The sequence below is a fragment of the Pleurodeles waltl genome, chromosome 5 (assembly GCF_031143425.1).
Source record: "Pleurodeles waltl isolate 20211129_DDA chromosome 5, aPleWal1.hap1.20221129, whole genome shotgun sequence".
Taxonomy (NCBI): domain Eukaryota; kingdom Metazoa; phylum Chordata; class Amphibia; order Caudata; family Salamandridae; genus Pleurodeles; species Pleurodeles waltl.
Window position 1 is genome coordinate 1,707,181,882 of NC_090444.1, and position 13,145 is coordinate 1,707,195,026.

The 13,145-nt window shown below is 42.9% G+C and overlaps 1 protein-coding gene across 1 annotated transcript in view; it reads left to right on the forward strand.

The window, feature by feature from the left end:
* The window catches only part of LOC138297146 (adhesion G-protein coupled receptor F1-like), a 236,413-nt gene that overhangs the window by 178,319 nt on the left and 44,949 nt on the right, over nucleotides 1-13,145 (forward strand). The window contains exon 8 of the mRNA XM_069236636.1: nucleotides 978-1,154. Coding sequence (XP_069092737.1) covers nucleotides 978-1,154 — 177 coding nt within the window. The remainder of the gene's footprint in view (nucleotides 1-977; nucleotides 1,155-13,145) is intronic.

The window sequence follows — 13,145 nt, forward strand, 5'->3', positions numbered from 1 at the left end:
TTCCATTGTCTGCACCTGCAGATTGACCTTGGAGCAAAGAAGAAGATGCCAGGCTGGCACGAAACCTTAAAGATAAGCATGTGAACCGATCTCACTGGAAAAGTACAGCTTCAAGCAAGAATACACGTTTATTAGCACATTAGAAAAACACGAGCATCTAAACCGTGAGACAAGGCAACTAGGCCGAAGCCTCCACTAAAGTTATGCTAAGTTAAAACATTTCAAACAAGCAAATCATGGCACACGTTTACGGTTATGTCAGATTAGTACAATTCTAATACATCACGTTATATAAAGCACGCTTATAAATGTTGGCGAACTACTCTGAGGGCACATTTGTCCCCGTACAATCTTTATTAGTTCGGTTAAAGTCACACTTGATTATTGCAGCACTACGTTTATGCGCTAATAAATGTAAAACCTTCATTTCTGCGTCATCAATAGTGGAGTTGAGGCAGAAGAACAGGTGGTGCCCGACTGGCCTAAAGTGCCGGTCAGGATCATGAACTCCCTAGCAGTAGTAACATTTTGATGGTTTTAAATTCAGAGACCTGGAGAGTACAATATAAAATACCGATCACACTGGTATAAATGCTTTGCACAACTTTTCGTTGCAGCTCCCATCCTCAACTAGATGGTGTTAATAGCTGACTGATTTTGTCTCCATTTAATAATTTTTTGCTCATCTCGGATGAGGTAAAACTGCAAAAAGGAAGTAATTTTATTGCAACAGCATAAATGTGCAAAATGAAGAAAAAGGGGCGGTAATAGTGTTATCAGAACCTTTCTTTTTATTTTCGACAATTTTCGGATAGGTTTATCAAACTAAGATGCTGCCTAATAAACATTATATTTCATTGTTAACCATGCACTTTTTTGATGTGGATGACAGAAAACCGAAGACAAGAAAATGCATTTTACATATGCTGAAATGATTCGAAATAAAGTACATGATGTATACCTGTTTTAAATTGCAGGCCAATAATGCAAGTTTCATCCGAGAACACTTGCCACATGTAATTTGGCAGCTCTCAGACTTGGTTGTGAACCGAAGTGTCCCAACAACAGCTGGAAACTTGAGGACCATAGTGCAGATTTTAGAGGAAATTTCTAACATCACATCAGAAGCCGACGTTACTGCTTCCGCTTTTCAGGTACGCAAGCTCGGTCAGGCATTTAACAATGTGATTACATTTTACTACAAGCAGCTAGCGTCCAGTCACCACCATGATGGCAGAAGCGTGGCAATATATTCAACTGTTTGCAGCGACATGATCGAGCAGCGCACCTGCCCCTAATGTGCCCTTATATTCTGAATTTGTGCCAGCCTGTGCCAGCAGTAGGTGTGGTGAGCTCATTTACCCCAAAAGTGCCCTCCAGTTCTTCAAATTAATTCCTTATTTCTGAGATAACGGGCTGTTTTGCGTTGGGTATTTGATGAGATGGTGGCTATGGGAGCAAAGACAAAACACTTATGATCAACAAAAATGGGAAATGAGTGCATTTTTGAGAGGCCTGTGGCCAAGGAGTCGTTTAGGGTTAGATGAACAAATCATTTTTGCAGCATCAAACCTGTGCACACTGAAAGCCATCTAATTTTGCAACCTGGGAAATGGACATCTCGAGTTGCAGATGTCTCTGTGACTTGCAATGTTAACACATTTGACGCCTTGCAAGTTGCACGTTAGGAGGAAAGGAGCAACATACCTTGAAATTAACCCTATAAATGGTTAACAATGTCCAATGCCACTTAATAATCTTTCAAAGAGTAAATGTCTAAGAAGGTGTAATTTCACTGTGCACATAACGAGAATGGGCAACGTCCTTAATGAACGTGCCAGTTTTTTTATAGGATATTGTTAACCATGTCCCTTTAGGAAACACAAGTTGAAGTATTATTGTGAATGTGACTTCAGAGATGGAGTCCTGCTGTCCCTTGCAGACGACCATCAAGGATGGCCAATGAGAATTCAGCCTCAAAAATATTAATGGAGCAGGATTTGCCTGAATTGTTTTTAAGACATAAATGTAGTGTCCTAAATATCGTTTACAAAAATATTGTTCCATTGGGGCAATATAATTTGTAAATGAGACTTAGAATACTATATTTTTGCCAGACAGTATGTAGACCATGATATAACATAAACACCCATCGCAGATGCAGTGCAAACACAGTGCTGCGATGCAACCCAAACAATAACAAATCTGGATCTTGGTTTAAGTGATAGGGTACTGTTTAGACCCTTTGGAGGGAAGCGGGCCCCAAAGGAGTTCACCACTTCCCTCACTCACTCCATGCCTTTCAAATATAGGTTGGTGGAAGACATGGGCATATGGGCAATTATAATGTGGGCTCCACTCCGTGGTCACAACCACTGAACCATCAGACTCCTGCCACATCGCAATGGGGTGGCAGTACTCACTACTCGAGTCTGACATGGTCAGGTGGTGAGGATCAATGGCCTAGGGGACCTGATAGATCTTAGTTGAGACCTATTCCCCTCAGGTAGATGAGGGATGTTTCTGTGGAGGAGAGATGACGTCCTGCACCTTGACATCCTGGAATTCTGTGGTAGCCATTAGGATTGCATTGCCTTGTTTGGGGACATTTGAGAAACACAGGGAAGATGATAAATATTATCACGATCCCAGCCTGAAATTTCCACCCTTATTTCAGTGCATCAATCAAAGTTCTGGTAGAGGAAGGGGGGAATTGCATGTATTATCCAGTAACAGGACCTACAAGTAACCAAAAAGCCGTCTCTGCCACATATGGGCAGCGATGAAGGCCAGTCAGGTGGAATAGACACATCAACATTTGACTGCTTGCATTGAACTGTTGATGTCTGCTACTGCCCAACCAATCCCCCAGGAAAGAATGACCATTGCTGTAATACAAGGAAAGAACAATATTGGCAGCAATGATGGAAGCCTTGTGGTTGTGGTATGTTATAAACTTTTGTGGAGACAGTGTCTCCACCAAGGCTTAGATGGAGGCTTAAGGAGATTAGCTTACATCTCTGAGACTTGGATTTACACTTGATTAAAAGATCTTCTGATTCTGGGTAACTCACATTATGTCTAGTGCCTCAAACTGTACATGAGCATTACAACCTATGGTGAAAAAAGTTCTGCCCCCATTAAATAATCCTGCTTTGAAACAGATTCTAACCAAAATACTGTTCTACGGTAAATCCTTGTTTTTCCAATGTGTCCCCTGCAATATATTGCACTCTGCCAGCAACTCTTTTCTCCTTTGGAAGTAAGGGCACTTGCACGAAACTAGGAGAAATCCATCACGTTTATCATGGAGTAGTCACCTGAAAAGCTTTAAATCAGGCCCTACAATTGTTTAATAGGATATAATTGAAATATAGTAAATAATAGTCATTTCCAGCAAAGCCAGTCACTTTGGAAACTGCTGTGGTACTCGGTAATGTGACTTTTATTAATTTGCAAGGGTAAAGTTATGTTACATTCTGTATGTGCATGTTCTACCAAAGAGGGAAACGAGTTTAGTAATCCAAGCACCAACTCATATTTTATGCAATTATGTTGAGTTTACATGTGCATAAAGGTCACGTATAGGGTTACATTCCCTAGTCTTGTTCGTACCAGAAGGGTTAACAGACGGGTACTCTGGTAACCTGCATGTGTGAATGCACACATTGCTGCCCTGTGATGAGATAATGCTGCATTTGCAAATTGAGCATTGGGCAGATTTTGGGATGTTACTAATTCCCTCTACATTCAAAAAAATGTAAATACCCCCAAAATCAAAAACTGCTTATTAAGCACCTTGTAAATGCATGCATGCTTGGCTCTCTAAGTGAAGGAGTAGATGCTTTCCAAGAAAATAAATTTGCAGAACATCCATAACCTGGGGGTGAAGTGTTTTATGCTCCCTCCATTAAATCAACGCTTCATATGTGTGAGATGGCAAGGTGGACATAGTAATGGCCCCATTCTCCGTCCTGCAGTAGAACCTGTTGTAAACATTGCACTGTCAGTTATGGTCTTCCTACGGTCTCGGGTCAGATTTGTGCTGCATCCCAAGGGTTGCACTGCGCAGTGGTTAATATCGCATAAGAGCGTCTTTGCATTTTTTTCCACTAGTCTACTAAGAAGAACATTTTTCCTATGCAATTTCCTTATCATGGTACTGGAAAAAAGTGCATGTGTGAAAACCATGGACTCTGCACACTTGCACAAAAAAACATGATGCGGGCTAAGGGCCTGATTCACAAAGTTAAATTATACTTTTGAATAAGTTTACTTTTTGGGCTATTCACAAACTACGAGTTAAATGTACGTTCCCCAGTTTGGAGACACAGCCTCTACTGCACACTCTCCGCAGTCTTAAACTTACTGTTAACTTGTAGTTTGTGAACAGCAAAAAATAGTGAAAAAATAACTAACATTCACAAAAGTCTAAGTTTACCTTTGTGAATGAAGTCCCTTATTTCAAACCAAGTGTAAATACCCCTGCACTTGATTTTACACTTACCACACCACTGGGGATGAGGCTACAGTTTCTCACAGGATAGAACATATTGCCATGGAGGCCACATCTAAAGCATGCAGGACATACATTTTTCCTAGAGGTGGTCGAAGCTGTTTGGCTCTTTGCTAAGGTTGAAGCTTGAAAAGTGTTATAAAAGTGGCTGCGTTAGTGACCTCTTAGTACACTAGGGCAGCATTCCTGCAGCAAGAAAGAGCAGCTCATTCCTGCATCTGGTCTGTGACAGTTCTCATGTTCTGCTCCACTCCGGGCAAATTCCAAAGTGCTACCTTCCCGTTCCTGCAATGTCCTCTACCTCCCTCCTCTGTCCCGACCCTTTCCCCTCCTGTGGCAGTCTCCTGCTTGCCACACTTCCCACGACCTCCAAGTCACCACCTCCTCATCGGATTTGGGACAGGTTGGGAAACATTGTAAACTCCGCCATGATTTGCCACAGAATATCACCATGAGTAGGCCTCTGGCAGAAAATCATCACCTGCAGGACCAGCTAGGTTAAGCTCAGTCCTTAATTTGGGCCAGTGGTTTCCGGTAGGGGGCACCTGCACTTATTTTTGAGGGCTGACACTTGTTATTCTACATCAGGCATTTACTGTGAGCAAAAGACACTAATGGGAAAAGCAGAGGAAGAGAAAAACAACAAGGCGTCACAAAGGGAGAAAGCAGCAAGCTGCAAGAGCAGACCTACCAACTCCCACGGTCCCACAGTGTCACACACAACATTGGCACCCCTCAGACGGTCTACCGGTGGGAAGCCAATATCATACAGTGACACGAAAAACAAACTGGAGCCCGGTTTTGGATGCTTTCAGCTGCTGATGTTCACTAATGGGTGTGAAACCACCCCAGGATATCCGTAACAGCCTCAGCAAGCTTGTTTTTTTAAGAAGGGGGTTTGGGGCCGGGGTGGGGGCAAAAGTGCCTCTTAGATGCTTCTCAGAATGAGGCCACACCCCCTCCAAGACCCTGTCCCTCCTCACACTGTTAGGTTTTTTGTGAAGTTGGAAGGTCAGCAAGGGTGAGCTGAAGAGGTAGCGAGTCGTTTTAAATGGATTAAAGAGGCCCGAGGGGACTTTAGGGAATACGCTGTCTCAGCATTCTGTGTTCGCACATTTAATTGAATCAGCCGCGTGTTTCAAAGGAGAAGTTTGGGCAACGGTACGTTTTTTTATTTACAAATTAAGTACTGGTAAACTTCATGCTAGGGAACTTGGGAAACCTCTCCTGCCTGTGACAAGGATGAAAAACCTCATGACGTTCTCCAACTTCACAGGAAAGTTTTAAATGTCTCATGCTCTTAATGGCCACTCAAATCTGGTGGTGGTATATCTGTATTTATTCAGCTTAGAAACCTTAAAAACTAAGGAGATCTAGAAATCCCAGGTATGGTTAAAAGGTAAATTCCTAGTGTAATCCATTGAAATGTGAGAGGCACTGACATGGAAGATTAATAAATTCACTTTTCTAATGTTTGCTTATTTACAACAAAGATGGCAACTCGCCGTGGCTGGCACTGGCTTTCCCAAAGATGGCGCATCTTCATCCTGTCTTGAGCAAGGGGCATCACCAAATCATACCATAAGTACTGTTAAAGTGTTGTTGCTGTCTGCAACGCTTTTTTGTATTGACTATAAAATCTCACTCCTCTGGAAGGCAGCAGTCATCTCCCCTTTTCTGACTCAATATTTTTCTCTTGAATGTTTCAAATACTCACATGTCTTGGCACAGGAAATCTACTAGGACACTGAATCCCGTTTGTACATAGAGAGAGATTTGGGATATCTGGGCACCTTTTGCACGAGTTCCAAGGGGTCAGGACTAGATAGGCACCACTTGGAGGTTCAAGACTTATTCAGGTAGGATCCAGGTGCGGGTAGAAGATGGTTGGAGCCTCTTCTGCCCTGAACCAGCTAGCCCTTTGAGTCACTCTGGTAGCCCTGGTTTCAAGGTGAAGTAAAGAGCACAGCAGCAGGGCAATGCTCTGGGGGCTCAGGGCAGGCTTCAGCAAAGCAGTCTTTCTTGGTGCAGAAATGCAGTCTTTCAAAGTACACAGCAGGCCACAGCAGTAGGAAGTCCTCTGACAATCCTTCTGGAGGTCCAGAAAGTGAACTGAAGAGTGGGTCTGAGGGTTGCATTTTTTACCTGGTGCCTCCTTTGAAGTAGGGGAAGTTTCTACAGATACCCTTTTTAAAAGTGCTTGGAATGTCCTGCCTCCATGCCCTGGTCCACATCTGTCTGCAGGCACAAAAGGCTATTGTGAAGTTCTCTGTGTAAAGGCAGGGCACACCATATTGACTTGCAAGTGGGGCTGTGTCCAGTTCTGAACCCCTCCTCACATCCTGCTTGAGATGGGACATCCAAGCACACCTAATCCCACCATTGTGTGGCTGTCTGGGAGAAATACAAAATATATATATATAAGCCACCTGCCAATCCTTCCCAATCAAATAACCCAGGAAACAAGCTGTGGGCACTAAAAAGAACACAAAAATGCTAACTTTCTAAAAGTGGCATTTTCAAAATTGTGACTTCAAATCCAACTTTACCATTAAAGAGGATTTTAAATTACAATTTCTCAGACACCAAACATGACTTTCCTACTTGCTTCTAATCAAAAGTAGCATTTATTAAATGTAATAAGGTAACCCAATGTTATCCTATGGGAAATGTAGGCCCCACAGTAGTGAAAAACAAATTTGTGTTTTATTGCCAAAAAATATAAACCTCAAAAGTACATGTCCACCTTTTTAATTACAATACACCCCCCTATGGGCTGTCCAGAGCCTACCTTAGTGGTGACTTGTACATAATTGAAAGGAGGTTTAAGGCTTGGCAAGGGGATTATTGTGCTAAGTCGAATTGATAGTTTAAAAATGTTAACAGGCTGCAATGGCAGACCTTGGATGTGTTTTAAGAGACTACATAAGTAGGTGGCACAATATGTGCTACAGGCCCATTAGTAACATTCTAGTTTACCATCCCTCTGGACATGGTATAGCACTTTACTAGAGGCTTATAGGTAAATTAAATATGCTAATCAGGGCAAGTCATTTTTACCATGTTTTTAGGAGTGAGCACAAGCACTTTGCAATGGTTAGCAGTGGTAACGTGCACATAGTCCTTGGGTCAACAAAAATGTCTTCAGGAAAATATGAGAGGGGGTGACCCTGCAGAGAAGGCTAAGTCCAACACTGGAATTGACCATGGTGTGCAAGAGGATTTTCCAGAGTGGCTGAGAAGAAAGCACAGTATAGTATTTCTGAAATGCTTCTCAATATTAGTGCCATTATATGTTTGGAATTAGAAGTTTCACAAAAGCAAAATGAGGATTACGAGTGAAAATTAAACAGTGTTTAATGTTTTGGTCAGACTGTGCAAGACAGATGGATGGGTGGGTTGGTGAGAATCATGGCTTTGAAATGCATGACTTTGAATGTTGTGCTATGTGTGTGGCATGTCCTACCTTTGAGCAACACCATTGCTGATGTTCTGTCTTGTTCACAGTGGATACGGTTCTGTGGATTGAATGTTTTGCATTCTGCAATACTGGACGACCTGTGAACACTGGTAACATCAATGTGTAATGACAGATAAGGACTTCATTGACATAATTTACTTTGGTACTTATAAAGGAGCTTGGAGAGAAATTGCATCGGGTGGGCTCAAGTACAGAAAAGAGGCGAAGATGGTTTGTAAAAACCTAGGGATATGCACAATTTTATACAGAAACTGGTTGGCAGCATCCACAATAGCGAAAGAGATTTTCTATTTTGTTCTGTTTTTTTGTTCTTGGAGGATTGAATTATGCTGGAAGATGTTGGAAGGATGGGTAAGACTGCTGGGGAATAAGATGAGTTTAAGGAGACTAATTACTGCTCATGCGCAGATATTGAGGATTTTTGTGGTTTACTTGGAAATGGTATGTTATTCAAAATGAGAATTTGAGTTGTTTGGAACAATGATGTTTGTGGCACGTATGGTATATCAGAGACGGTGGGAGGGGATTAGAGCAGGGTTTGTTGAAGGAAGAGGTGGACAGGGACAAGGAAGGGGTACACATGTGGAGTAAGAAGAGCAAGACCGACCAGAGGAGTATGAGGACTGCAGTGTGGTCGAACAATTGGTTACTGTACGGTATACGATTTGAGAAGAATGCATCAGTTTACATAAAACATAAGGTGGTTAAGGGTTGTTTCTGTTTTTATGACAATGGGAAGTAGTGAAACATAGCAAAGCATTGGTTGTGTTGCAAGAAGGCTTTGCAATGTGTGGGTTACATGGAGTTGATTTTGAGACACGTTTTCCCGCATAGAAGGAGCTTTGAAAGAGACTAGGAGGGTTATTACAACTTTGGAGGAGGTGTTAATCCGTCCCAAAAGTGACGGTAAAGTGACGGATATACCACCAGCCGTATTACGAGTCCATTATATCCTATGGAGCTCGTAATACAGCTGGTGGTATATCCGTCACTTTTGGGACGGATTAACACCTCCTCCAAAGTTGTAATAACCCCCTAGGTTTGAGCTGAGAATGAAAGAAGTGAAGAGTGGTAGTGGTCAGAGAGGTAGAAAGGCAATAAAGGTAAAAAGGAGAAGTTGGTAAGCTATTTATTGTTCCCAGGTAGGGCAACTGATAGCAGTACAGCGAGATGGATTTGTGGATGTTCCATATTTTTTACAATTTTAAAATAGAAGCTGAAAAGTTTGGTAGTCGTAGAACAGGATGAAAACGTGGGTACCAGTATAAGTTAACAGACAACATGATTAATCACTGTATGTACAAAAGTCACATACCCACAGCCAGGGAGTCAGGAATTAAAATGGGTAACCAGTAAATGACAGGGCCCCATACCTTCCTCAGTGTTCTTTGTCCTCTGTCATTTTGTAAGATAGACGTTTGTAGAAGGAAAGATTAATTCCCTCCATCAGGCTTTAACTTCAGGAGATTCAGTTTGTTTCTAGGACCTAGCAATGTAAAACCTAGCTGTTACAACAGAAAGAACATACAGTATTGGATATTTCAAAAGGAATGTTCAATGAGAGACCACACAGTGTTAATTTAGGATCAGAATAGATATTTATCACTTTTCAGTAGTTTATCTCCCCAAAAACTCAACCCAGTAGTTAAATGTCAGAAATGGGATCTCTAGTTGTCAGAGGTATGCACCCTGTCCAAGTAGGGACCACAATCCTAGTCAGGGTAAGTCAGATACACAACCTAAATTTACCTGTGCTCACTCTCTGCTAGCTTGGCACACAGCAGACAGACTTAACTTAAAAGGTAATGTGTAACACAATTACAGTAACTTAGTGAAAGACACCAGTAAAGGACTCTACATCATTTTAGAAAAATAGAGAATATTTATCTGAGTACAACAAGATCATAACAACAAACATCCATTAAGAAGAAGTCAAGATATGATTTTTAAAAGATAAAATACAAAAATAGTGCTTAGAGGTCATTATCAGTCAAAAGGTTACTTGAGGTTGTGAGGGACCGGTCCAAATCTAAAATTCAGGCTGACAACAATGGGGAGTAGGCCAACTATAGAGCCCATGCAGGGTCTGCTGAAACAGTAACTTTGATGGAGCAAAGCATCAATGTCAAGAGCACAATGTGTTGGTTTTTAAGGAATCAGGTGCAGAACCCACTTCTGAGGCTCAGGACTGGAGAGGAGCACCTCAGGCAAGGGTAGAATTCACAGATGGCAGAGTCCAGAAGCACCAAGAGAGTTGCAGGCAGTCTTTGATGTCCCTGAGACTGCAGAAGGACAGGCAGCAAGCAAACAAGCACTTGGAGAATATTGGGTTCAAAGATGTAGAGGACAGGTCCAGTCCTTCTCACTACAGGGAAGACACATCAGGCAGCAGGCCAACACAGCAAAGCAAGTAGACCAGTGGCAGTTCCTCCTAAAACAGAGCACACAGCAAGAAGTTGGCCAACACAGCAATGCAGTTCCAGAGTGGCAGTCCATCCTGGCAGCAAAGCAGTCCTTCTACCTGGCAGTGCCCTTGGTTCCAGTAGAGTTCTGATTTGGTGGGGTTTCGGCTGCAGTACTTATACCCAATTCTGCCTTTGAAGTGGGAGAGACTTTAAAAAGGCCTTCAAAGATCCCTCAACAGGGGTTTATGCAGCCCTTTGAGTAGGTAGAGGCACAGCCCCATTCAGGTGTAAGTTAAGCAGTGCTAAACTCATCCTGCCATTAAGCCAGTTAATGGCCTATTAAGGATTATTAAGTCACACCTAAGCTCCCATTGAATGTGACTGTCTAGACAGAATGCACAAAGCCCAGCTGTCACAAATGCCAGACATCTATTCAGAGACAGGCAGAGGTACAGAATGGTTAAAGTAAGAAAATGTCAGCTTTCTAAAAGTGCCATTTTCAGATTGACAATTTAAAATCCATCTTCACCATCAGTTGTGGTTTTAAATTGTGAGTCCAGAGACACCAAACTCCAAATTTCTATATTTTCCCAATTGGAAGTTAAATTAGATCAAGTTAACCCCAATGATAACCTATGGGAGAGACAGGCCTTGCTATAGTGAAAAACAAATGTAGCAGTTTTTCACTACCTGGACATATTCAAGTTAAAAGTACATATAGAACCTTTTAAATACACTGCATCCTGCCCTGTAGGGTAACCAAGGCTTATGCTAGGGGTGACTTATAGGTAATAAAAAGGAAGGTTTAGGTCTGGCAAGTGTGTACATATGCCAGAACCAAATGGCAGTTTAAAAGTATACACACAGGCTCTGCAGTGCAGGCCTGGGACATGTTTGAAGGGTGTTAGAAATGGGGTCTTTGGTTGACAGTCAGGATACCCCCTGTTCAAGCAAGGAACCTCACTCTAGTCAGGGTAAAAGAGAATCACCCTCAGCTAACTACTGCTTATCCCCTTGGTAGCTTGGCAGAGCAGTAGGCTTAACTTCAGAGTGCTAGGTGTAAAGTATTTGTACCAACACACACAGTAACTTAATGAAAACACTACAAAATGACACAACACCAGTTTAGAAAAATAGGAAATATTTATCTAAACAACACAAGACTAAAATGACAAACATCCGACATACACAAGTCAAGTTATGAATGTTTAAAGATTAAACTCTAATATAGCGCTTAGAAACACAAAATGCTTCGATGAGGTGTTAACACGCCATCGTGGCGGCGTCGTTCCCAACAAGCTGACACCAACGGCGCCGGACACAGTACCTTTGGTGAAGAGTGAAAACAAGTTGATGCGCGAAGTTGGGGATCGTGGTGTCTGTGCGAAACGTTGAATGCGCGCACTTCGAGCGGCGTCGGTCACGAAGTGGTGCGGCAACTTCCACGGAGTCGCAAACTTCAGCGGGGCTACAGCGGCGTCAGGCCTGCGAAGGTCATCGAGTTCCAGCGAAGATCATGGAGTCGGCTGCAGGCGGCGTCACCTGTTTCAGCAGTGCCGTTGGTCCGCAGTCGTCTGAAGTCGATTTCCTTGGATTTCCACTAGCTTTCCTTTTAAGGGCCTAGGGATTGGATAGGGCACCACTTGTCAGAGCAGGAGCCTCTCCAGAGACTCCAGGTGCTGGCAGAAAGAAGTCTTTGCTGTCCCTGAGACTTCAAACAACAGGAGGCAAGCTCTAAATCAAGCCCTTGGAGATTTCTTCACAAGATGGAAGGCACACAAAGTCCAGTCTTTGCCCTCTTACTCTGGCAGAAGCAACAACTGCAGGATAGCTCCACAAAGCACAGTCACAGGCAGTGCAGCTCTTCTTCCTCAGCTCTTCAGCTCTTCTCCAGGCAGAGGTTCCTCTTGTTTCCAGAAGTGTTCCAAAGTCTGTGGTTTTGGGTGCCCTTCTTATACCCAATTTCTCCTTCGAAGTAGGCCTACTTCAGAGTAAAGTCTCTTGAGAATGTGAAAACCTGCCTTGCCCAGGCCAGGCCCCAGACACTCACCAGGGGATCAGAGACGGCATTGTGTGAGGACAGGCACAGCCCTTTTAGGTGTAAGTGACCACTCCTCCCTTCCCTCCTAGCTTATCAGGAAATGCAGACTACACCCCAGCACCTTTTGTGTCACTGTCTAGTGTGATGTGCAACCAGCCCAACTGTCAAACTGACCCAGACAGGGAATACACAAACAGGTAGAGTCACAGAAGTGGTATAAGCAAGAAAATGTTCACTTTCTAAAAGATGTATTTTCAAATTGTGAGCTCAGAGACCCCAAACTCCACATGTCAATCCGCTCCCAAAGAGAATCTACACTTTAATCAGATTTAAAGGTAGCCCCCATGTTAACCTATGAGAGGGACAGGCCTTGCAACTGTGAATAAAGAATTTAGTAATATTTCAATGTCAGTATAAAACACATTACTTTATGTCCTACCTTAACCATACACTGCACTCTGCCCTTGGGGCTACCTATGGCCTACCTTAGGGGTGTCTTACATGTAAGAAAAGGGAAGGTTTGGGCCTGACAAGTGGGCCCACTTGCCAAGTCAAATTTATAGTTAAAACTGCACACACAGACACTGCAGTGGAAGGTCTGAGACATGATTACAGAGCTACTTATGTGGGTGGAAGAACCAGTGCTGCAGGCCCACTAGTAACATTTGATTTACAGGCCCTGGCACCTATAGTCCACCTTAC